General features: G+C 41.9%; 1 protein-coding gene and 1 long non-coding RNA gene across 4 annotated transcripts in view; both read left to right on the top strand.

Annotated features, from left to right (window-relative positions):
• The first annotated feature begins 43 nt into the window (after positions 1-43).
• Positions 44-1,478, top strand: LOC146766185 (uncharacterized). The gene is made up of 3 exons (XR_014958316.1): positions 44-182; positions 446-629; positions 1,293-1,478. It is a non-coding gene; the product is annotated as an uncharacterized LOC146766185 (long non-coding RNA).
• Positions 1,479-3,184: 1,706 nt separating this feature from the next.
• The window catches only part of RNF130 (ring finger protein 130), a 49,927-nt gene continuing 28,251 nt past the window's right edge, over positions 3,185-24,860 (top strand). The window contains exons 1-2 of one of the 3 annotated variants that reach the window (XM_021552273.4): positions 3,185-3,818; positions 13,673-13,867. In XM_021552273.4, coding sequence (XP_021407948.2) covers positions 3,551-3,818; positions 13,673-13,867 — 463 coding nt within the window. In that variant the 5' untranslated portion in view covers positions 3,185-3,550. The remainder of the gene's footprint in view (positions 3,819-13,672; positions 13,868-24,860) is intronic. The other 2 variants (XM_021552272.3, XM_085591386.1) reach the window with 2 other exon arrangements.

The following is a 24,860-nucleotide window of genomic DNA, read 5'->3' as shown; positions in this document are numbered from 1 at the left end:
GTGCCGCCGGCGGCCCGCAGGTGGCGCCCTGCCCCCGGCGGCCGCGGGCCCCGGCGGGAAGATGGCGGCGCGCCTGTGGCGCTGGCACAGCCAAGGGCGGCAGCGCGGCTGAACGAGGTGTTCGCTGAGAAATGGGACACGAGTGCGTTCGTGAGCATTCCCCTAAAAAGAAAAAAAAATCGGTAGGAGCTCAAGGAACGCTCAGGCACAGCTCCCTCGTTACCCATGGGTGGACCTGTGAAGGCATCAGCACCTTTTTTGTCATTTGTCTGACTAAAATAATGTCCCCTGAGGAGCCATCAGTGGCAGAGACACAGCTGAGGGGACACAAGGGGGACATCTCCGCTCCTCTCCTCTGGATGAAGGGTTCGTCATTCCTTCATCCAGTTCCACCTTGGGGTGAAAGCTTCCAAAAGGACCTTTTCATTTTCCTTTTCCCATCCAGGGGCCTGTCCATCCGAGGAATGAGGAGATTGAAGCTGTTCCACTGATGAAATATTCTATTTTGGTGCATCCTGGAGCAATGCTTGGCTGCCCCTCTTCTGGGGCCATGACTACCCCCCCTTGGCTGCTCTTCGCCTTCTTTCCAACCCATCCATAGGGCATCCAAAGGACAGGCTGGGAGGAAGGTGAGGAACAGCCTCCCAACTGTGTGAGCGGGGATGGGGATGGGGATGGGGATGGGGATGGGGATGGGGATGGGGATGGGGATGGGGATGGGGACGGAACCAAGGAGCAGCCCTCACACAGGCGTTGGAGCACCTCTCTCCATCAGAAACACAGCCCACAGGAAACTGGATAAAAAAAAAAATAAAAACCAGCCATTTCATGCGGTCAGCAAAGAACTGGGGATGCCCTGGCTGGGCCCCTTGTTTTGCTTCTAGCATGGCCAGTGAATATATCCTCAATGCTTTTCCAAAGTGTTTTGAGATCCTTCTCTGAAGGTCAGCACAGTGATAGCAAAAAATCCTCAGGCTCCCGGGACTCCTTGGCCCCTTCTGAGGACATTTCGGCAATAAAGCACATGAGTTTGCATCAGAATGATGCAGAGCTCTTAGTTCTGAGAAGTCAAAGCAAGAACAACTCCAAAACATGTACTGTACACTGTCAGCCACAGCTCTGTCTCTGTGGCTGGGGTGAAGGTTTGGGTGAAATGAGGAAGAATCAGTAGCATGTGGTTCCTCACCCAGCATGTACCAAGAAGGGCAAAATTACATTAAAAAAAAAATGTAAGCAGAACATTCAGTTGCTGCTTCAGAATAATTTCCTGGATTGTATTGACATTTCTACAGAGCCTTGCAGAAACAGCTTCTCAGAGGATTTTACAGAGCCACACATGCCTTTAGCAGAGTCCGTACATCCCTCCTGCTCCGAGGTGCAGGTTTCCAATCATGCTGCTTTCCTCAGAAAAGGAACAGGTTTCTCCAAGGGCAGGATAAAACTATTTGCATCTCAATGAAATAAACAGACTCTGCTTCAACAGTGTTATCTTACGTGTATGTGTGTGTGTGTGTGTGTGTGTGTGTGTGTGTGTGTGTGTGTGTGTGACCAGGTGCATCACAAATGAATAAAATACAAAACTTCCCAGAAGAAAACAGGTTAATAAGATGCATAGGTTAAACACCAAACTTATCTGAGGGCCTTCCCGTGCAGCTGGGGAAGTCACCAAGGAGACCATATCTCAAAAGAACAGCTCCATAGCCATTTTTTTCAGAAACTTAGAAAATACCCTAACTCACAGTCCTGCAGTAATTGTTCTCTTTGCTGTAACTAATTTTCAGTTAGTCTTCCAAAATCCAAGGAGGCCATTACAGTATTTTGTTACATCTCCCAAGAGGCTGAAATCCTTAAAACAATGTTAGTTGATCATTCATCAAACCCTATTTTACAGTATTTCCTGCGATTAATATTTATTAACAATATTTGAGTGTTTGTACAATTTCCCATTTTACTACATCAGAAGCAAGTAACAACAAATACAGTAGGAATGATGAAACCTGACACAGAAGCTGTGCTGTTCCTGCCCCAAAAGCCCATTCAGTTCTACCTGGACAGACTGAACACACCCCACCTGGTTTTCACACACACAGCTCTTCCACCCCCTATTTCTGACATGCTTTAAAACTCTTTCTTTGTATCTTTTTGGTGATCAGCACTCCTGAACTGGAAATATTTTTCTGAAAAGATGCTGAGGAGCCATGAGAGCCTGTACGTGTATGTGTCCCAACATCTTAAGCTGCACCAGGGAAGGTTTAGGTTGGACATTAGGAAGACTTTCTTCACAGAAAGGTGTTTAGATATTGGAACAGACTGCCCAAGGAGGTGGTGGAGTCACTGTCCCTGTAGATGTTTCAGGAAAGACTGTTATGTGGCACTCAGTGCCATGGTCTAGTTGACACGGTGGTGTTTGGTCGCAGCTTGGACTCGCCGAGCTCAGCAGCCTTCCCAGCCGGTGGCTGTGCGGCGCTGAGACCGAATTCCCAGCCGGTGGCCGTGCGGCGCTGGGATCCAATTCCCGGCCGGTGGCCGTGCGGCGCTGGGATCCAATTCCCGGCCGGTGGCCGTGCGGCGCTGGGATCCGACTCCCGGCCGGTGGCCGTGCGGCGCTGGGATCCAATTCCCGGCCGGTAGCCGTGCGGCGCTGGGATCCGACTCCCGGCCGGTGCCTGTGCGGCGCTGGGATCCAATTCCCGGCCGGTAGCCGTGCGGCGCTGGGATCGAACTCCCGGCGAACTCCGCCGCCGGAGCCCGCTGTCACCGCAGCCGCCCAGCCGGGCCACGCCCACAATGACCTCATACACCGCGGCCCCGCCCCTTTGCGATGGCCCCGCCTCCTGAGGGCGTGGCCCGGCCCAAGCCCCGCCTCTCGCCCTCGTGGCGCGGGGCGGGGCGTGCGGCGCCTGCGCAGAGCGCGGGGCTGCAGTCGAGGCGCGGAGCCGCGGGACGGTGCGGGGGCCCGCCGCCCTCGGGGCGAACCGGGCATGAAGCGACGGCTGCCAGCTGAGGACGCCGGGCTGGGCACTGAGCTGCGCCGCCTGCCGCACTAAGGCGGCCACGAGCCCCGAGGCGAAACGAGGCGGCGCGGCGGGCCGAGTCCGAGCGAGCCCCGCGGCTGTTCGCGAGCGCGACTGAGGCGGCAGCGGCGGCTCGTGCCCGCACCTCCCCTGGGCTGGCGAGGGGCTGCGCGGGGAGGGGGCCGCGGCACCGCCCCGCCTCCTCCCCTGCCCTCGCCCGGCCGGAGCTCCCCCGCGGCGGCGGCGGGCGCTATGAGCGCGGCGCTCTGAGGGACCGGCGGGGCTCGGCTTCCCCCGAGCAGCCTCCCCTGGGAGCCGCGGCGGCGGATCGGACCCGGCTGGGACCTGCCATGACTCCCCTGGCTCCTCCCATGGCATGAGCCCGAGCTCTCCTCCCCGCTCCGCCCGCTTTTGGTTCTCTCCGCTCCCGGGCTGTCAGATGGGATAGGACACACCCGGGTGTGCGGGGCTCGACGCTGCCGGGGGGGAGCGGCGGAGGCAACCGGTGACGGCCGTCGGCTCGCCCGGAGTCGAAGATGAACTGGCGGTGGGCTCGCCAGCACTGGAACGGCGGCTCCTCCGTGCTGCTGCTGCTGCCGCTGCTGCTGTGGCACGGCCGGGTCCGGCCGGCCGGCGCCGACAACGCCAGCCAGGCGTACTACACCGCGCTCATCAACGTGACCGTGCTGAGCCCCGAGCGCGGCGGCCCCACGCTGCTGCGGATCGACCGTGGCCGCTACGGGCAGGACTCCCCGAAGGTGGAGGTCAAGGGGCTGCTGGTGGCTCCCGTCCCTATCAACGGAGGTAACGAACGCTTCCCTCGCTCTCTGCCGGGTGGTTCGTCCTTGCCTGGGCTGGGCAGGCTTTCCTAGAGAGCTCTGACAAACGAGGAGGAAGAGCTTGCCCAGAGGAAAATAAAATAAATCCATGATCTGAGAGTGTTGGCTTGAAAAACGGCTCAGCGAAGCATAATGTGTTTTCCAGCATAGATCCAGCGTAGAATGGGTGTACTGAGCGATGAAGGTGTTATTCCTTAACTAATTACAGAGAGGGTAGCGATAGTTGACGGCATTTGGGTACAGCATTGCCTTGAATCTCAGAACAGCTGCATAGCCATCTCAGTCTGCATCTGGATAGCTTTGGCAACTGCATGAAGTCACAGTTTTTCAGTGTGCAATTCTAAAAACACTATTTAAGCTGCCCATCAAGACTTGGAAGGATTGAAGCTGCCAAGCTGTTGCTCTTATAGCCAGCCTAAAATGTGCTTGCTTGCAGTACTGAACACTGGATAGAGTGTACAAATAAGTTTTCTTTTAATTAAGCAAAGCTGTTGTCCATCATTCTTTTGATGAATGCTCGGGTTTATAGAGAACACTAATTTGAACAGCTGAGAGTATTGTAATGAATTTTGCCTGAAGTAAGACTGGTATCTTCAGTAATAGTGATGTAGTTTTAATAGTATCTTACTTTGAAAACCATCCTTGATATTATCTAAACTGCCATCTTTAAGGAATGGACCACTTGATGCAATACAGTGGTCCCAACCTGCCTCCTGGACAGTAAACATCTGAATAATGTATTAAATGAAATACAGTCGTCAGTTAAAACTCGATTCTAAGTGGTGAATACTAAGAGTGTTTTAGAAGAATTGATAGCACAAAACTACTGTATTAGTAGAAGCTTTAGAGAATTTGCCAAATCTTAAGATCAGGAAAATACTTTGATGCTTCTTCAGAGCAAATGCATTCTGCTAGGCAGCCTCTGTAAGCTTCTGGTCCAGATGGATCAGGCTGTGCATCAGCAGGTGCTTGCCATTCTCACTGGACCTCAGTTTCATTAGCTCTGCAAAATATAATTAGAATATATTAATGGGGATAGATTTTGGGGTGGAAGGGTGTGGAAGCAGAAATTGTTGAGGAAGTCTGCTCTAAAATTATTTCATTTTTACTTCAAATCCTATCAGCTAAGATTAAATATGTTGCAGTCGTTCTTCTGCTTCTTGATGTTCTTCACATCCCCACAAAACCCCCTTGAAATCAGGAGTCTGTCCTGAAAGTTTTAGGCATGTAAGCAATGTCACTGCAAGTAGTATTTTAACAGGTTTTAAAATACTGCTTTTTAATACGTGCAAGGTATCAAAGCACTTTTTTTTTGAGCTGTGGTTTTTTTTGAGCTGTGTAAGGAAAAACTTTAGATACTAATTTCTTTTAATTTGCCTCTGTAACCTTTTCTACTTTCTTTTGATATGCTGTCACTAAGATGCAATTTAAACACTGAGGGAGACTTTGACAGCATTTTCACAGGCAGTTGATAACAAGAAAAGCTAAATAAAATTTTGAGCAGTCTACAAACAGTATTTTTATACCTACTGCTTAGTACTATGATAAATAGCTTTCTTGAGAAGCAACAGCAGGAAGTGTGAAAATGTCAGGCCTGACATGGTTTGACATAGTGCAGTTGTTAAAACTTTGTTATCAGTTTTGGGGGAAATTCAGTTTTGCCCTTCTGTTTCATTACAGACAACTTAAAGCAAGCACAACAGTGGCTGTCGTCCTTACTTTTAGATACTCTGAATTGTTCTGTGTAGATTGTTATATTTTATTTGAATTTTGCTGATGTGCCTGTGGTTTAATGTAGAAGAAAGACTGGAATATTTTAAGCTTTTAGTTAAGCTGTTCTTGAACATCTGCTTTTTTATATGCAGATTTGATAAAAGATGCTGCAGTATTACTGAAAGTAATTGTTTTCATGTTTTTTTAATCAGCCTGTTAATATTGCTGGTGAACTCGCTTGCAAAATTTTTTCTAATAGCTCTAAACATGAGTAGCTGCCAGCCACTGCTCTTAGAGCAGTAAATGCTGTACCCCAGTTTTCATGTATCCTCAGAAGAAAAGGACTCTAGAATTGTTAGCAACTTTATTTGAAGGTACCTTGAATTTGAAACTGTTGTGATGTCAAGCATTCACCCATTTATGGGCTGTCTTTGAAATTTTCACAAATGTGGGTGATCTGTTACCACCTTGATGGCATGGACTATTTCAGAGGTGAAGTGTCCTTAATTTCACATTTTTGCATGCTCTGTGAAGAATCATAGAATCATAGAATGGTTTGGTTTGGAATGGACTTTGAAGATCATCCCTGCTGTGGGCAGGGATGCTTTCCACTAGACCAGGCTGCCCAAAGCCCCATTCAGCCTGGCCTTGGAACTCTTCCAGGAATGGGGCATCTTATCCCATCCCTTGCTCATTGCCTGCAGGGAAATAAATGAGTTTACTAATTCAAGACTTGGGGTCCATGGTCTGCTGCTGACCACACACAACTTGTTATTTTAAGTGTTCTGTGGTGTTTTTTGACTTCTATTCTTGAATATGTCTAATATTTTATGTGCTGCTTTTTGAAGATGCCAGCTCCATGTGGTCACTCATCCTTTAAATCTCAGTGCAGCATGATAGTCAATCACTTCTCCTGTTTCTTTAGCAGGATTTCTTTAATGGAATCCAAACTTGTCATGTTAATACATGTATTAAAACTCTTTCTGTGTTCTTTTTATAGAGCTTGTATGAAATTGATAGGGGCTTTCAAAGGCAGTGTTCCCCTGGGAGTGGGGTGGCAGTAACTGGCATGACCGCCTGTGAATGTGACTTGTGAAAGTGCAGCTCCAGTGAGCTCTTGGTCACAGTTGGTTGCTGGGTGTACATTCAGCAGCTGTGTGGGCATATTTTTCCAAGCACATTAAATGCACGATAGCAGCATAGTTCCTTTATTAATCTCTGTTCCGTTCTTCTACTTCGAGTTGCTTTTCTTACCTCCTCTGACTTGTTTATCTCTTGTCATGAGTTAATTTCTTATTAAAAGAGTGTTTTAAACCACTTCTGGACATGAATGCTTGCAGAGTCAAAAAAAAAAAAACCAAAACAAAACTCCTCTTATTGTGCATGGAAGGATAGAAGTGAAATGAGTCTTCACAGCCTGATTTAGATTTTCTGATAGTTTAGGTTTATAGTATTCCTTCAGTGTGGCTCCAGAATACTTCTCAGTCCCTTACTCTTTTATCTGTGACTTGGTGCAACCAGGCATTTTCATAGAATCATAGAGTGGTTTGGGTTGGAAAGGACCTTAAAGATTCTCTAGTTCCAAGCCCCCTGCCTTGGGAAGGGACATTCTCCTAGACCAGGTTGCTTGAAGCCTTTTCCAACCTGGCCTTGAACACTTCCAGGTAATTTCAGCCCAGTCCTCTCACAGCAGCTGCCTGGGTGCTCCTGGATGTCTGCACATGCACCGTGCAAGTGTTCAGCCCTGTGCCACTCCAATGACCTGTGCTTTTACTCTTTGGTATTGGGTGCCTGACACCAGTTGTGGTGCAGACGTTTAGGTGTCAGGTATATTCCCCTTGCCGTGGCAAACCAAGCTAGAAGCCAGTGAATACTCACCTTAATGGTTCTTGATAGAAGCAGAAGTGTTTTGTGGCTTAGTTCCCTCAAAAACATTCTCAGTGGGGAACAGGATTCTTTGTGGCTGTTGAATCTGGATTATTGCTTTTGGAGTCCAGTGTGAAGACTGGAAATTCAGTCTTGTGTGCATTGAAGAGTCCTCTTGCAGGACTTGCTGGGAGGTGAGGCTTTGTGCACCTTGGCTGGCTTGGGAAGCAGGCAGGATGACCAGGACTGGTGATGGAGCTAATAGGAAGAGAAACAGCAGCAGAGACAAACTTGAAATGTTAAAATTCACTGAGCCAGTAGGTCAGGAACGAGCAGGTGAGGAGGGGCGGAAACAGATGGAGTTTAAAGGGCTTGTAGGGAGGTGGTGGTTGTACGAAAGCTGCTTTGGAGAAAGGGCTCATAGAAAGGAGAGCTCTCCCAAAGGGATATAAGGGCTGGGGCTTGGCAAGGAGACTGAGAATGTGAGGAAAAACATATGTTAGAAAAAGGTGAAAGTGTGGAAGAAACAATATTTGCTCAGTGTTAGGAAGGAGGTGTATCTTGTGCATAGTGCTGTAACTACAGCATTCTGTAGCATCTGGCACTTCATAAACATGTTGTGTGAACAAGTTTTAGCTGCAGAAGGTTTGAAATGCCAGTTTCCTGGTAACTGCGGAGCTTTAGACAGCATTCAGACAGAAATTCTGGCCCAGAATCCAAACCAGTAAGGCTATTGAAAATGCAACGAGCAAATATATCAGTAGAGTAGGGGAAGAAGGATCTTGTGCCATGCTTCTGTCCATCATTGATCTTTGTGTTCAGCTTAATTGGTAGTCATTAATTGATAGCAAAAGTGGAGGTTATATATTGGAGTGTATAGCCATAATTGTAGAATACTGAGCTAACAAGATTAAATCTGAACTATTACAGGAGTCTTCTAAGCTTCAGTGATTTTCTTTTGTTTAACCTCCTCCCTGAAACCAGATTACCTCTTGCTCAAAGAGTTTCTTTTCGTGCTAAAGCCAGCTTTAGTCAAAGCAATTACCTGAAAGAGCTGTTGAAAAGAAAATGTTGCTGTACATAGCTCATTGATTCATTGGCACCACCTTATAAAGTAGAAATTATGACTGGCTTGAATAAGGGCTATATTGCTAATAGCACAAGTAGTAATGCTTTGAAAGAAAATATGTCCATTGCATCTATTAAGCCCTAATGGGATAGAAAATAACTAGTACCATTCCTTGAAATAATCTATCAGCACTGCTGAGTTGCCTCTGTGAATTTCCCAGCTGAATTCCTTTTCTCAAAATTTTATCACAGGATTGTAATTAATGTGTTGCACAAAGCTGTCTTGTTTTACCAGTTATGTGTTCTATATAGCACCTACCTGGGCAGCAGAGCTGCAGGGAGGGAATGCTTTGGGGTGCAGCCTGCATGGCACTGTACCTTCCTGTGTTCCTCTGTGCTTTCCTTCCCAACAAGCCTCTTGATCTGCTGTCCCTCAAAATACTAGTGGTGTCTCTCCAGCTATTGTATTACAGTGATTGAAGGTCAGACTTTAAAATGATTTCTGTATGTGTAGCTGATACAGACCAGCTCTGGCAACTGGTGCTGGCTTTACAGATGACAGTATTAGCTAAGATGAAATCAATAGCAAGATATCTGACCTTTAGAGAGAAAAAAAAAATAGAGAAAAAAGCCCTGCACAGAATAAAATGCTTAATGTACAGAGAGTGGGATATTTGTGTGAAAAGGGGACAAAGTCTGCTAACAGCCAGTGCAGCAACCTTGGGTGAAGTGGGGGGGGTGTCACAGTTGTGTTCAAAGCGATGCAAGAGCAGCAGGAACACAGCGTGAGAAAGAGCAAGCCCAGGCACAGTTCAGAACTAGGGGACAGTCTGCATTCAGACAGGTGTGCACCTGTGACAAAGCTGCTGGGAACTGCCCTTTTTGGTTCATTTTTGCTCCACAAAATGGCTCCCCTTCCTATAGGGAGAAGGCTAGAAAATGGTCAGGCAATTGGAAAAGGAAGGTACAGTTGCTGTGCTGATATGAGCTTGCCACTGCTTCTTCAGTAGTTGAGGAATCTTGGTTGGATCTGTTGCATCATTGACTATTTTTTTCCCATGAATCCCTAAAATGCTGTCACAAACCTGAGTCCTTCAGCAGAAAGGGGTCTTGAGTTATAAAAAATTCTCAAAGAAAAACAGATACACAAACTGAGCAGCCCTTTGTATTCTGCAAAAGGAAACTGAAGCTCTCCTAAAGCAGAAAACAAACATGAGCCTAATGGTGGGTACTTAAATCACAGCTGATTCTTCTGTAAAGAGGCTCTTCTGTGGTGCTGGGACTTAGTAGGAAGGGAGATATTTACAACAACATTGTACATAGCTCTTTAACCCAGCAGGCTGCCACTTCTAAACCTTCTAAACCAGAAAAATGGGGGTTTTGCCAACACATGATGCATAGATAAACACAGAGACAGGCAGGGGAAATAGCTTATATTTCAAATAAGCCAGAAGAGTAGTATATTATAGGGAAACTTACTTAAATGGCTTTCTGTATGCTTGTATCTTCTCAACTTCCATGAGTAGCTTCTGATCATATCTTTCTCTCTGCAAGTGATTTGTTTTAGAATAATTTAATATGAAGTTGCTTTTCATTCTAACAAGTAACATCAGTTTTGGGCCTCTCACTGCAAGAAAGACATTGATATAGTGGACTGTGTCCAGAGAAGGATAAAGGAGCTGGGGAAGGGGCTGAAGCACAAGTCTGATGAAGAAACGCTGAAGGATCTGGAGAAAAGGAGGCTCAGGGAGGACCTTCTTGCTGTCTAAAACTCCCTGACAGGAGGGTGGAGCCAAGTGGCGTTCAGCGTTTTCTCCCAGGTAGCAAGTGGCACAGTAGGAGGAAACTGCCTCAAGCTGTGCCTGGAGGAAGTTAGATTCAATATTAGGAAAAATTTCTTCACTAAAAGGATTGTCAAGTGCTGAACCAGACTGCTCAGGGCAGTGGTGGAGTCACCACACCTGGAGGTATTTAAAAGTCTTGTAGTTGTGGTACTCAGGAACATGGCTTAGTGGTGAACACAACAGTGCCAGATTACTGGTTGGACTTGATGATCTTAGATGTCTTTTCCAACCCAAACAATTCTGTGATCATCCAGGTAATGCTTGGAGCCCATTTGGTTTTGATTCTAGTTGAGCTTTGGACAGCAGATCATAGATGGCAGGGTAGCGGAGAGTGTCAGAGACGATTCTGGCTGCCCCTGTTCATGTGTGTCCCCTTCTGTGCCTGCTGATACCACTGACACCTGAGCTGTACAGGAGATGTTTCATTGTAACCATCTCACTATTCTAGAAGGGTGACTGTGATTTTAAGACTTCCATGCTTTTTGGAATATCTTCAGTCTATTGAAAAGGCAAGCAAAACACTCCACCTTTTTCACTATTGTTTCTGAATTTTATTTAGTTAAAAGGAAAAAGATTACTTAACATTTGTGTGGTGTAATAGAATGCTAATGCAAAGAAAAGTGGGTTGTGACTTTTTATTAAATCTCAAGTGACTTGCAGACAGTTCAGATTTATCTGAACCAACCAGATTTTCTTCAATGTTTTTGTATTACTTAAATAGTACTGAGCTAATGTTGTCAGCTGTTAAATTTTCATCAGGATATAGTGAATACACCTCATCAGGATAACATACTGTAAGCATTAGACTGGTGTTTGTTGGTCTATATCTGGAAAGCTTTAATCTCTTAATATCTTGTTTCCTAATTCTTTTGCTTTATCCAGTAACATTTCATAGCTCTGTCCACAGCTGAGGGAGACTTTGATCTCTACTGTGGTAGAAAATTTTGTACTACTTTTCCCACCGATGCAGTTTCTGTTGTCTCTTACTGCTTTCTCTGTTGCTTTTTAAGCTTAAAATTTTCAAGCATACAAATTTAAAGGTGCCTGCATGAATTTGGAGAATGCTTCTTCCTCATTCATGGTGCTCTTTGTTGCTTTTATGGTTTTTCACTGTAATAATCCATTACCTTGTCTTGTGGCCAGTTTTGTTTTCACTTCATATTTTAGTTTTGATCATGATTGTACTGAAGGAAACAGTACATAATCTGTAGTATTACTGGTTTTAATCCATAAATTTATATTGACCATAGTGTCTACTTTCAGACTTATTTTTGGCTGTTGAGGGATTCTCTGGAATTGTAGCCATTTAGAAAATGGTATTTTCAAACAGATGTATCATACCTGAGATTCTTGAATATGATTTCATGGGAGAAGGGTGGGATTTTTATCTTTCAAGTCTTGAGGAACTTCCTATTACAGTCTGCTGGTGCTTTCCTCCTTCCATGTTTTTGAGTGGAGATTTTCAGAACAAGGGAGAATCGTGCATTAAACAGCCTTTATCTTAACAGAGGGCAAAAAGGTTGGTGGCACATGTGCCTGTGTTGTGATTCTTCATTTTCAAAAAGGACTATAATTCCTTTCAAAAATACATACTGTTCTCAAGTTATAAAGACAAATTGCAGAAGTGCAGGGGGTGTGAACGTGCTCTTCTGTGATTGTTGATGTTTATGATGGCCATCACCAGTGCTGCAAAACACGTGTGGATCAGTGCTGGCTAGCAATTTCCACAGGGATTCCAGTAAAGATGTCAGGGTAATGGAAGAAAACGCTCTATAAAACCTGGCTTCAGGCATCTGTATTTCAGATTTTCCCTGATGCCTGTAAAAATACAGCGAATAGCCCTCCATATCTGAGATGTCTCATACAGGCTTGAAAAACAATTGTGAAAAGGATGTTCTGGTATCTGGCTCCCCACCCTCCTTCCAGGGGAACAGGGAGAGGCACTTCTTGTCCAAATTAAGAGATGCAATGACTTCCTGTACCTCTGCCACAATATAGATTCGTCTGCACTAGCTTTCTTTAGGCAAGCAGAAGATTTTCTTTGTTTCAGAAAACATCTTTCGTTCTTTGGATCTCCTTTGTTACAGATTTTAACAAAATCTCAGCTATGTTAAACTGAGAGTGCTTAAAAAGGCTTTTGTTTCTAGCTAATATATTAAACTGGACATTTTTTGGTGGTAGATTTTTTTTCTGTAATCTCATAGTTGTGCTAAACTCACTTCTTGAAAAGGAAAAAATTATGGGAGACTTCATTTGATTTGCTCTTACATTGCAGAACTGTAATTTTTCTGAGCTATTATACAAATAGATTGGTTTTTTTATGTCTTGAAAAATTCACTGTTTATCCCAACTATTTTTAGCAGCCAAAGATTATTATACTCTTGCCATTCAAAAGGACAAATGTATTTGCATTATAAACTGTTGTTGGCTCTAAATTAAAATCCTATAATGATATGACCAGTGTATCAGACTAAACTGTGTTTCCAGTTTTGCAAACAGATCCATCTTTCATCGGTTTCAGCTGCTGGGAAGTCACTTCTGCCTTTTGTGCCTTTTGTACACAGCTCTGTGGCTTTGAGTTGTTGCAGGATATGTTACACCATAAGAAGGGACAAAAGAGCTTTGCAAACTGTTGAATTCAAACATCTGGCATTTGCCATTTCTGTTACTCTTCCTTTATACCATCTATACCTGACGAGTGCGTTGTGTTTGCAAACCCATTTGTTTCTCTATGAATTCAAATACATTTCCTTGTAGACAAAATGTGCATATGTAAAAAGCTGATGTTGGCTGCTGGGGTTTTACAAGATCAGCTTTTAATGTCCTTTTTTACAGTAGCCTGCACATGGGAGATAACTCTGAAATCTTGTTTTCACAACCTGCTTTGTTCAGTTGTACTTCCCACTGCAGTGATATTTGTGGCTGCATTAGGAAGAAAAAAAAAATACTTGTACTCCCCAGAATGACTGATAAACAGCTGTTTTGTAAATGCCTATAGCAGATGAACCATATTCTAATGTTTTTCAGCCTCTAGGCAGGTATTGATTTGAATGTGAATTCATTATTCTAGCTGCACTGGAGTTAAAAATAGCTTGTGTTAGTGAGCCTAATTCCTGGGCATATAGTCACAGCTTTCACTGCGTGAGACTTCTTTTTTTAAAATCTTTTTTTCATAAGAATATGGTTATCTTTAGACTTTCTTCATAGGAGAATAGTGGCTTCCTAGTGCATAACATTAAAGTACTTCAGCAACTTGGAATTAGGATTTTTTTTTTGTTTTGCCTGTTAGAAGAAATTGCCATCTGTGTAAATTTGTTTCCCATTTCAGTTGCAGATCGTCTGGGCTGTGACCCTCGAACGCGTTTCCAGGTCCCACCAAACACCAAGCAGTGGATTGCTTTACTACAGAGAGGAAATTGTACATTTAAAGAGAAAATACTGCGAGCAGCTTCACATAATGCCACAGCTGTGGTCATTTACAACAATGTATCCAGTGAAGAACCTGTCACAATGACTCATCAAGGTAAATAAAATATAATCCTTCACTATAATGCTTTTGCCATATGAACTATTGCTAAAGAGCCCTTGGCATTGGACAGATGGTATTAGAAGTAGCCATTCACTAATGATATTTGCATGTATGCAATTTAGTGAAATAAGCCAATAATTCTGCAAAGTTATTTTGCTTTAGCATATATTTATCCAATGAGGAACACTTTCCTCTGCAGTGGGGCTGTGGGTGTGTTGAGTGAGGAGGATCTGAGGAGCAATCTTCCAAACCTTTCTGCAGAAGAGAAGCTAACATACAGATATAATGGAAGAGCTAGAATTTTACAAAGCATCTGAACCTGAAGAATTCTGTAGCAGCATGGCTTCAACTCACTGCTCTGGTCGGGACCTTCAAATGTTAAAGTTGTATTTTGGGATCTGAGCTTGCATGCTTTTTTAATGACAGTTTACAGAGGGTTCTCTTTCTACATTGGATGTCTGAATGCCATACAGGAATCAACAAAACAATGATTTGGAGGGGAGTTGCCTCTGTAAATTGTCTAGAGCAATACTGGAAGTCTATTTTTCTAGAGAGTTCTCTTGTTTTACAGCTGCCTATGTGTAAAATTTTACTGTTCCTTGTGTCTTTTGTTGCTGGAAGCATCATATATAAACATTTTCCTTGGTTAAAAATTATTTTTGCAATTCTGATATCTACCTTTTTTATTTTTCAGAAGGTTTTCTCCTTTTGGAACTATTTAGCTTAATCAGGAAAAGCATATCTCTGTATTTGGTGGTAGTACTGCTAGCTGAGTTTTTGTTGGTTTTGTTTTTTTTTTTTTAGGATAATTTCAATCTCTTTTAGCATAGGGGGTTGCTTGGAAACTAGAATTTCTTAATTATTGCTCTGCAGATTGTCACACAATTAGAATTGAATTCCTTTACTAAAGAAATGCTATGGTTGTTTCTTTCTTCTTTTAACAAGGAAAATGTTAGAGGGGTTTGACCTTCCCAACTCTATACCACAGGAATTTTGCAGGGGGGTTTTGACCTTTGTGTAGCAACTCAAAACCTGTTGACAATTGATTTTTATCTCAGGTACCTTCCTTAGACATTTTTATAAGCAATCTGCAGGTGAGAAGTCCCATATTCTAATGAAACATTTTTTGTTACCTTCCCTTTTTTTTTTTTTTTTTTTTTTAATATCCCCCATTTCTCTCTCTAGTTGTAGTGCCCTCTTAAACCTTCAGCTCTGGACTCTTTGAACTACCTCTAAGAATATTTATATAAATATGTTGTATTTAGCAATGGTTGTAGTTTTCCTGTAGTCTGGAATACCTCAGTGTGTCAAGAAAAAAAGCTACTGCTACTAATACAGCTTTAGCATTGTTGGCTCTATTACATGTTATATCATATAATGAGTTTGATTAAAACTTTAATACCTTCTTTCCCATAAAGCTGTGTAGATTGGCAGTTGCTTTACAGCAGTAAGATGGGGTCTGTCTTTTATTAAGAAATCCTTGTTCACTCCCTGTTTCAGTTCAGAAGATCAGTATGTTGCCTTTGAAACTTGATCAATAAGCCCAGTAGTTCTGGTTGGTTGAAATACATCTAAGGTGTAAAATTTGAGAACTTCTGTAGGTAGAAGAGTGTCTTGTAAGGTAGCCAGGCAGCTGTTTGGGTAGTTGATATATGGGAAAAAGACCAATACTGTCTTCAGTATGTTGAGTTCCAAATATTTACTCTTTCTTATGGTAAGCTTTAAAAAAAACGTGGTTAGTGGAGATGATGCATATTTTAGCTTTGTGTATTTGAAATATTGGGTTTTAGGTGCATGTGCTCAGTATACTCTAGAATCTGCCCGTGTTTGGGAAGAAGGCTCTTATCTCAAAATTAATGTTGGACTTGAAGTGTACAAACTATGTGACAGGCTAAAAGTAATTTTCTAGAACTGAAGTAGCACCTGTAATGAAGAGAAATGTTGCTCCACAGCCTTTGTTTTGATTGTGTTATGGACATGTGAGGGGTTTCCTCACAAACACTTTGCAGAGCTTCCTGCAAATAACTTCCTGGTGGGCTGATGGAGGAACTGTGTGTGTAGTTGAGATGTAGACCAGTCCTTTGGTGTTAGCCTCAGCACAGGGAGGGTTTGAAAACCAGCATTCCCTTCTTGAGTGTTATTCCAGGAGGGAGACAGATTCCTGGTCCTGTGCTTACAGGATGAGTCTTTTCTAGCACTGTGTAAAGCGGATTTGCACACATTCTAGCCATTCCCTGGTCTTCCTTTTTCTGCCTTTTCAACTATAACACTGCTTGTATGCTTTGTGGATGGTAAAAACCGTGTCATCTCAGAGGTCTCTTCCAACCTAATTGATTCTGTGTGATCTGCTAATTAGCACTGCATCACTTCTCTTTAGTATTTTCTCTCCCTAAAGGTTGGGAGGAGCTGACCCTGTGTATTTGTGTATCAGGGCTGTTCTGCTCTGATTAAGTTAATGTGTTGGAGTTGATAGCAGGTGAGGATGGAGGTGAGCCACCAAGTTGGTGTTAGCTCCATATGATGTCTATTGATGTGCAGTATTTCTCTTTTCTTTAAAAATGCAGTCATCACAAAACAATTCTGCAGCTGTGTTGATGGCCAAATTAATGACTCTATATTTTCTTTCAAAGACCAAGGAGAAAGTAGACCTTGTGTTATTTTATATTATTGTAACATAATCTTTGTACTGCTGCATATTAAGGCTTAGAAATACTCTGTTTTCCTGGTGAAGCAGAGAGGAAAGCAGCAACTGCTTATAATGCACACTATGAGCTGCAAGCTTTCCTGCTTGGATATTTGCATGAATTCCAATTGCCTGCTTAGACAGTGTCTGTAGTAAAAATAAATAACACATTACAGAGATTTTTGTATGTTGCCCACCTGCAGAGAGGTGATTCCCTGTGAAAAGAGCTTAGGAAGCACTTTTCACCTGTAGGATTAATATTTTATCCAAGCTATTTTATGCTTGAATACACATTTGAAAATTTTATTCTTACGGAAATTTGTTCTTACTCAAAATGTTACTTAGCAGAATGGCAGTTCCTACTGGTGGCTGCATAACAACTGTCACTCTGGAATCAATCTATCATCTCTGTGTCAAAGGAACAGTTTCTGCTGCTAATAGCAGAATTTGCTTCCTCTTGTGTCATAGTCCACCAAGTCTCTGCCCCTTCATTTTCACCTTTGAGTTTTAAAGTAGGTAATGACCTTCAAGAATTCGTCAGCCTTTTTTTATAAATACGTGCACTTCTGTTGATGTTATTTGCAACATTGTTTTGTTTTCTTTGTGCATATCCTTGTATATGTCAGCATATACTTATTTTGCACAATCCTGTAGATATCTTCTATCAGCCTAAGCAAAGGACACCTTTCCCAGCATAGGTTATGTTAGACTATGATGTCACTGGCAGGAAGGCAGTTTTATGAGTGGTTTTGCTTGCTGCTTCTGTTAAAGTAAAACTGATACTGTCTAATGTAAAAAAGAGCCTGTGGTGAAGAAAATATGTATTAGCTGTCTCCTTTATAAGCAGTTATGGGAAAAGGAAGAAAATTCAGGTTAAATAACATTTTAAGATTATAATTTTTTTTTGTTTGTGTGTGTGTGGTGGAGACAATCCTGTTAAGTACAAAATAGTTAAATCTGGGAAGGTTGGAACTGGGTAATTTTTAAGGTCCCTTCCAAGCCGTTCTATGGTTTTATGATACTGAATTTCTGTCTTAAAATCTAGACTTTTATTTTGATTTATAGGGAAGAATGTATGCCAAACAAGCCTCTAAAGTTCAAATTTCATACTAAGAATTTATGGAAAAATAGAGACAGAAAAAGAGAAACACATATAAAAGGCACTGTCAAAATGAAGTTGCTGGATTCTGGTAACCGTGGTTTATCAGCTTTTAAAAAAATTTCTGAAATATATAAACAGCTTCTAATACAACACTGTTTTTAGAAGATGTACCTGATACAGGTAAATCTTTTAAGGTCTTTTGAACCAAGATGCAGACATGTCATCAGGATCAGTCTTCATTGCTCTTCTAAAGAAACACCTCATTAATTTTCTGGAGGAAGGTGTTTCTGTTCCATGATGTGCACAGGTGATGTTCCTCTGCCATGGCACTGCCCAAGAGCTGTCCAACATGGGCCCTAGAACAGGTTCCTTCCAAGGGAAGCATTTTTTATGGCCCTTTGTTCACTTAAAAATCACACTGGCTTGGGAAGCAAGGGCTGTACTTGCTTTGAACTGTGCTAAATCTGCCTGTATGTTCTGTGGATTGTTTTAGGTCAGTGGGTCAGAGGCAGGAGGGACAGGAAGCAATTTGAAGTTGTTGCCACCTAATGGCTACTCCACATTCTTGCCCTCATTCCTAGTGGGTACAATAGAACCGGCAGTGGAGGTGCCACTGTCCTCTGCTGTGGCAGTGATCCCTGAGCACCTCATCTCTTAACTCTGCTGCTTGCCTTTTTCTCACAAATGTCTCTTTATGTAACTCAGCTGAACTGATGCTTGAAAGCTCTGGCGGGGTGCACTGCAGACTACCTTGCACAAATGTGTGCTGACTAATATTTTAGCTCTACACCAAATCCACTGCACCACTTACCCTGGATTACTGAGACCTACTTTTAGTCCACAGGTCCAAACTAATTTTATTGTATATTACAATGTTATTATTAAAGTGTATTATTAGTAATTTATCTTAGACTATTAGTGAAAATGAAAGAGCTGAGTCATTAAAATTGAGTCATCTATAAAAGGCAAAGTAATTAACAATCTAAGCATTGTTTACATATATTTGATCATTTTTTGTTTATGTTTGCTAATTGAAAATATGGAGGATGAGTGTCAACAGTTTTATTGTTGATCCTGTATCCCACTGCATTCCTTGAAGGTGTATCAATCAGGAAAATCTGTCACACAGTAGATGGAGGTGTCTGGCACTTAGAGATGTGGAGAGGAGTGTTTGGTGTGCTGATTCTGGACCATAAGGAAGCACTTGTCTCTTCAAGGCAACCCAGGGAAACCCCTTTACAGAGCCATCATAGCCTTGGTGCCTTGCAGAACTGCTTACCAGTGTTTCTGTGTCATACATGCCTCATCCACAACTGAAATAACAGCAGTCAGGCTCATTTTAACTCAGCCAGCTGAAAGGGTAATTAGTTCTGTGACTGTGAAAAGGCCCATGGGACTGTTAGTGACTGTAAGTAATTACATTCTTCTTATCCAAAGTCTGAGCTCCAGTAGCAGAGTAATTCCCCATATCTATGGACCCAGTATAACCAAATTTATGATATTAATCTATGAATATGCTGTTTATAAATCTCTCAAAGTATTTTGTGGTGTCCGTGGGTAAGGCTGTCTTGCCATTTCTCTTTGGTGCTTTGCTGAATTTTTTTGGAATGACTGTCCATGTTCAGTTTGAGAAGTCTATAGAAGAAAATACATGAACATGACAAATTGCCCTTTTTTAGAAATTCCTGGGTTTTTAAGCTGCACTATCCATTAATGGGAATACAAACTGCTATCCAGAAATGGCAAAATGTAAGCCACCTGCTAGTACCTGTGGAATGCAAGAGACAATTATCAAAATACAAGTGTGTCTTACATTGATGAATGGGTCAGTGAGGTCTACACTGCATTAATATTATTGAGGAATCAAGAATGTAACATTGTAACAGGTTTTGGACATTGTTCAGAAGTATAAAATTGAAGAAAAGCTGTTTCCAAATCAGCAAAAATATCTTCTGAAGATAGGCGGACAGATATTTCAGAAATGTGTTCAGCTGTGACAGTTTTTTTTGGTGGTGTGTAATGTGTTAGGATTACCTCATTTCCCTAGTCAAAACTTAAAGTGATCCTTCAGCTTTTTATTAATTTGCATTTGTTCAAGGCTTGAATATAAAATTTGGTCTACTTTGTTAGCATACTAATACCTTAACAATACAAGCATTTATGCCTTGAAAGAGACTGCAAATCAGTTTACTTGCTATAAACATGGTTAAATGCCATGTAAAAATGTGAGTAAAATTAAAAAAAAAAATGTCTGCACAGATTGTGGAAAGGAGATGATCAAGTAATGCATTTCTTTGTGCCAAGCTTTTTTTATTCTTCTGGCATTATTTAGGTGGAATGTCTATTTCATTTAAAAAAGATGAAATTGTAGTGAAAGCAGATGTAGAGAAGCATTGCTAAGAGAGTGTGAAATGTCTGTAAAGTCACTGCAACATCTGTCTGCTTTTCTTGTGTCTAGGCTTGGTTTTTCCTAGTGTAAAGAACCCAAAAGGTCACATGCACAAAAAAAAAAAAAATATATATATATAGTATGTGATGTATGTGGAATTATCAAGGTGATTCAGAGGAAGGGAGCACAAGAAGCCCCAAGTCCCCAAACCCAATGTCCCTACTATTCTAGGGGAGCTCTGCTGGAGTTCAATTCCAAGGATTTATAAAGTCTCTCCCTTCTTGGCCCAGCCATGGGTCTGTCCTCCTGCTGCCCATCAGAAGCATTGAAGTAACATATTTAAAAACTGGGCAGAGATTCTGGAACTTGAGGGACTCTAACAATAAAGAAGTGGGTGCATCTTGTAGCTTTATAGAGGATCTTAATTTTTCCAGCATTGCTTAGTATCACATGACTTGGGATGGAAGATAGGAGGAGCTCCTTGGGTGAGGAGGAAATGATCTGCAGAGAAGCCAAAGCCCAACGCCTTTTGTACATACTGATGTTGTGTTGGATCTTGGAGAGACTGTGAGCATTGGTTTTCTGGAGTGGGTTGGGTGGAGGAGAGAGCCAACTTGACCTTGACAAGCCTGAGGAAATCCAGGGGCGTAGCTCCCCAGCTCACGTGTATCGGCAGGATTTGGACTTGTGAATGAATCAGGATGTGGCTGTGACTACCTGTTTTGATTGCATGCAAATTCCTCCTTAAGAAACATTTCCCTGAGTGTCAGAATAGAGCAATTGGATTATGAAATAATGTGTCAGCAGTTGTCATCTAAATACAGCCCGTTTTCTCAATTGATTTTGCTATTTCATTCTCCGTTTAGGAGCTCTTGGTCAGAGTAGATAATAAAGCTGATCAAAAATACAGCAAGGACATTATACTGAGGAATTGTTTCTTATTTAATGAAGGAGGATGGGCTTATATTGTGTATTGCTTATGAACTTAATGTGCTACAGACTAGCACAACAAGAATCTGATTAAGCTTTAATATTTGTTTTGAATTTAATTGAAAAGTTGCTCTTGCTGTTTCTGGTTTTCTAATCATATGCCTCAATCAATGCCTGCACGTCTTAAAGGAGCAGGACTTTGTAATGATCCATCATGTCTGGAGTACAGCAGTGCCTGGCACATTACAGAACACTGAAGAGTGTGTAATTATGTTTAGAGGGCACAGAGCAGGACCCTCTCTTTACCTGACAGAGTGAAATCTGTTGAAGCTCTTTTTGCTACAAAGAAGAGTTTTGAGTGTTCTTCAAATTCACATTAACAGTATTTTTATAGAAGCCTTTTCCTTACCGAACTTGAAATACCTACTTCTTTGTCCTCTTGATTAGAGATAATTCAAGTTTTAATTTCAGAAGCTTTTTTATTTAGGTTGTTTTGCATAGGTTTGTGCAGCAAAGAGACTTAGGATTTCTGAAAATACCTGCTCAGTGTTTTGGAATAGAAGGTTTGTTCCACTGGTTGTATTTAACTGAGGCACCCTGTGAAAGCTTGACTTTTGGTTAATAGTTTCATATGCTGCTGCCCTTCATGATTTTTCTCATGGTAGTTTTGTAAAATCTGTTCTGGTGTCTGACACTACATAAAATAGGCATCCTAAACTAAACGCTTACATACAGGGAATAATTCAACATTTTCAATATTACTAAGGCAACAGGAAGAGAAACATTTTAAAATGCTACTAGTCTCATTTTAAAATTAATGTATATTCTTAGCATTAAATTCTTGTCTTGTTTAGAAGCAGTAGCTGTCAAATATTATGGTCTTCTGTTTTCAGAAGTATTTGATTTGGGACATCTCAAACAACATATTCTACTCTTGAGATTGCTCATGTGTTGACAGCTTGTATGTGCTCTTGTTTACTTTCTGATTAGATCAAAATAAAAATATGTGCAGCTAGACCGGTTTTAGTGACTCTGAAGATATGCCAAGGCTCGTCCTCTTGGTGTCTGCTTTCCTATAAACCTGTTTAGAATGTAGGAGTTATTCTTCACAACTAATTTCTTTCTTTTGCGTCAGACAAAAACATTAAGGTACCTGATAAATGTGTGGGTTTCCCCACTGTTGTGCCATGGAATTTTTATTTTAAAACAATTATCCTCAAGCCTACTTTTTCTAGCAGCACAGCTTTGCATACAGGTCAGTAAGCCTTTCCATTATTCTTTAGCTCATGGGTTCCATGGATTATATCCTCTGTGGCTGAATCCTTTCCCTTGTAGAGGAGATCCTTGCTTTCACCTCTGCCCTCATGCAGCTCAGATATCTTGTGGTGTTTCATAGAACTCAAAATTTCATATACAGCCATAGCTTTCATTATTGCTTTCCTGCTTTCTTTGTCATTTTCTGGGATCCCAAATTCTGCTGGAGTGGTTTCACTGTTAGTTGATATTATTCCAAGAAATCTGTCGCTCACAGTAATAGGACTGATCCCTTTCCTGGATACTGAATAGTAGGTGTTGCTGTCTTTTTATTTCTGATATAATGCATTCAGAAATGCTTAGCACACAGCTACAGGATTTTAATAGAATAATAGGGAAGTCTGGCTTTTGAGGATGGACAGTTTTATTTCCAATTACATTATCATGATGATGATCTTATTGCTGCACTCAGAAAGGCAGTGGTATTTCACTGTCTGAATCCATCTTTTAAGAGACTGTCTGGACCAATCTTTACCTTTATCAGGGAATGGGGAATTTCTGTTTTCTAAGGAAGTACTCTGAAATTTTCACCAGCAGAATTATTCAGGTAAATGTGCTATGTTTAGGCTTTTCAGAAAGAAGTGATGAAAGGACTCAGTTGCAGTTAAATTTTCTCTGCTATTTAAAGAGAGGACAATATTCTTTCACAAACATGAGATGAGTGAAGTCTATGTGCTTCATGCTGTGTCTGCAGAATCAGCAGCCACTATCAGAGACTTATTGCAAGGACTTTAGCTTAAAATATCAGCCATTAGCAAATCACCAACCTTTGTTATGAGTATCTGACTTAATTCTCAGTTCTCTGCAAACCTTGTTGCATCAAATCACAGTAGATCAGTGCCTCTTACAGGTGGTCTGACACATTCCACACTCAAGGTAGGATGTAGGTTTTGCCCTCCCCATCTGCAAGAAGGTGGTTGAAGCACTGCAGCCCTGATTTGCAGTTGCATTTTGCCAGGCTGCCCTTCCTTGCAACCTCCAGTGGATGCTAGGTGGGTTGAAGGTGTCTGAAGTCTGCTTTTTGAACCATGTCTGTCTTCAGCTTCAGCCTGGTATCCTGGATATAGTTAACCATATTTTGAGCTTCAGATAAATATTTCATAGTCAAGAATTAACAACAACAAATATGATAAAAAAACCTACCAAAAAATCCCAACACAACAAGAGCACCACAAATATTTGCCTGTGATGACACTTTTAACATTTCTTTGAAATGACTTTTTATTGACGTTTTGAGCATGCTCTTTTAGAATTGCTAGGGGATGTGAATAGGTCAGTGAGAGAGCAAAGCAGTTTCCTTATGAGCTCTACAGGAAGCTCCTAGATGTTGCTGTTTATCCCATAGTTTTGTTTTTACTGTCTTCTAAGCTCTTAATTTCTTCTGTCTGCTGCTTTCACAATGTAACATTACACAGATTTAATGATTAGTCACAACTTTATCCCTTTTCGTACACTGAGTTTTATAACTATCCTAATTAAACATGCGCATGGTAAAATTGCAAGCTAGAAAGAGCTGCCTGGGCTTGGATGATAGCAATTAAATGATTTATGTTTACAGACATCAATATTTATCTTATGCCTACCGTCTGTCCTAGCTTGTCATCTGTGGTTCCATGTGTAGTTCATTGGCTTTAGTAAGCAATCCAGATTCTTTTCTCTGGACACTGTGTTCTTGGCTGAGGAGAATACTGCTTTTCGTAAGATCATGGAGTAAGACCATATTCTGAGTTTCACAAACACTCTTAGTCTTTCTGTCTTCACCTGAGGATTTTTTCCTGCTAAAGTTTCAGAAATACAAGGTTTCAAGGTGCTTAAAATAAATGAGTCACTGTCTCCTCCTGCCCCCAATTGTTCTTAAACAGGGAGTTCTTGCTAAAATTATTTAGGGTGATGCCCCTGACAAAAATACGGATGAACCAAGTCCCAGTTTCCACTGAGTTTCAGTATGTTAAACAGACATAATTTATTTTTCTTTTCTGCAGTTCTCCTTGGCTCTGGCGGGGTCAGAAGCAGCAGTAGCACTTTGGCTGTTCCCAGTTGAGTCATTTGGAATGCAAATCACTTTGCAGTGATGCCAGAGGTTCCCATTGTGCTGGGCTTTATATAAAACGCGTGACAGATTGTCAGCTTTGTCACATTCCCTGGGCAGCAGGGAATAGGTAGAGGCTTCAGCTTTGGATTCAGATAGAACTGGACTAGTATCAGAAGATCCTTGTCGTCTTTGCTTTGCAGATAACTATAAATCATGTTAGAATATTACACTGAGTGCTTTAGCTTGATATTTTGATACTAACGTAATTTCTCAGTGCAAATAAATTCCTACTGGGGAAGCTTAGCAGAACGTGTGCTCTGAGGAATACAGTCTTCCTGTACCCTTCCCTGCTTTTCTTCCCTGTCTGAACTAGATATGAAGAGCAGAAGTGAAGTCTGGGGAAAATACCAAGCAATATAAATTATCTACTCTTGATTGATCTTGCACTATCTGAACTGCAGGGATTTGGGGTTGTAGGAGCATGTGCTGAATCTAAATACAGAGTCGTGCAGAAAGGGTATCTCTTGTGCTGTAAAA

The sequence above is a fragment of the Lonchura striata genome, chromosome 13, assembly GCF_050655825.1.
Source record: "Lonchura striata isolate lonStrDom1 chromosome 13, ASM5065582v1, whole genome shotgun sequence".
In the NCBI taxonomy this organism is placed as follows: Eukaryota; Metazoa; Chordata; class Aves; order Passeriformes; family Estrildidae; genus Lonchura; species Lonchura striata.
This window is presented reverse-complemented; position numbering and strand designations above follow the sequence as displayed.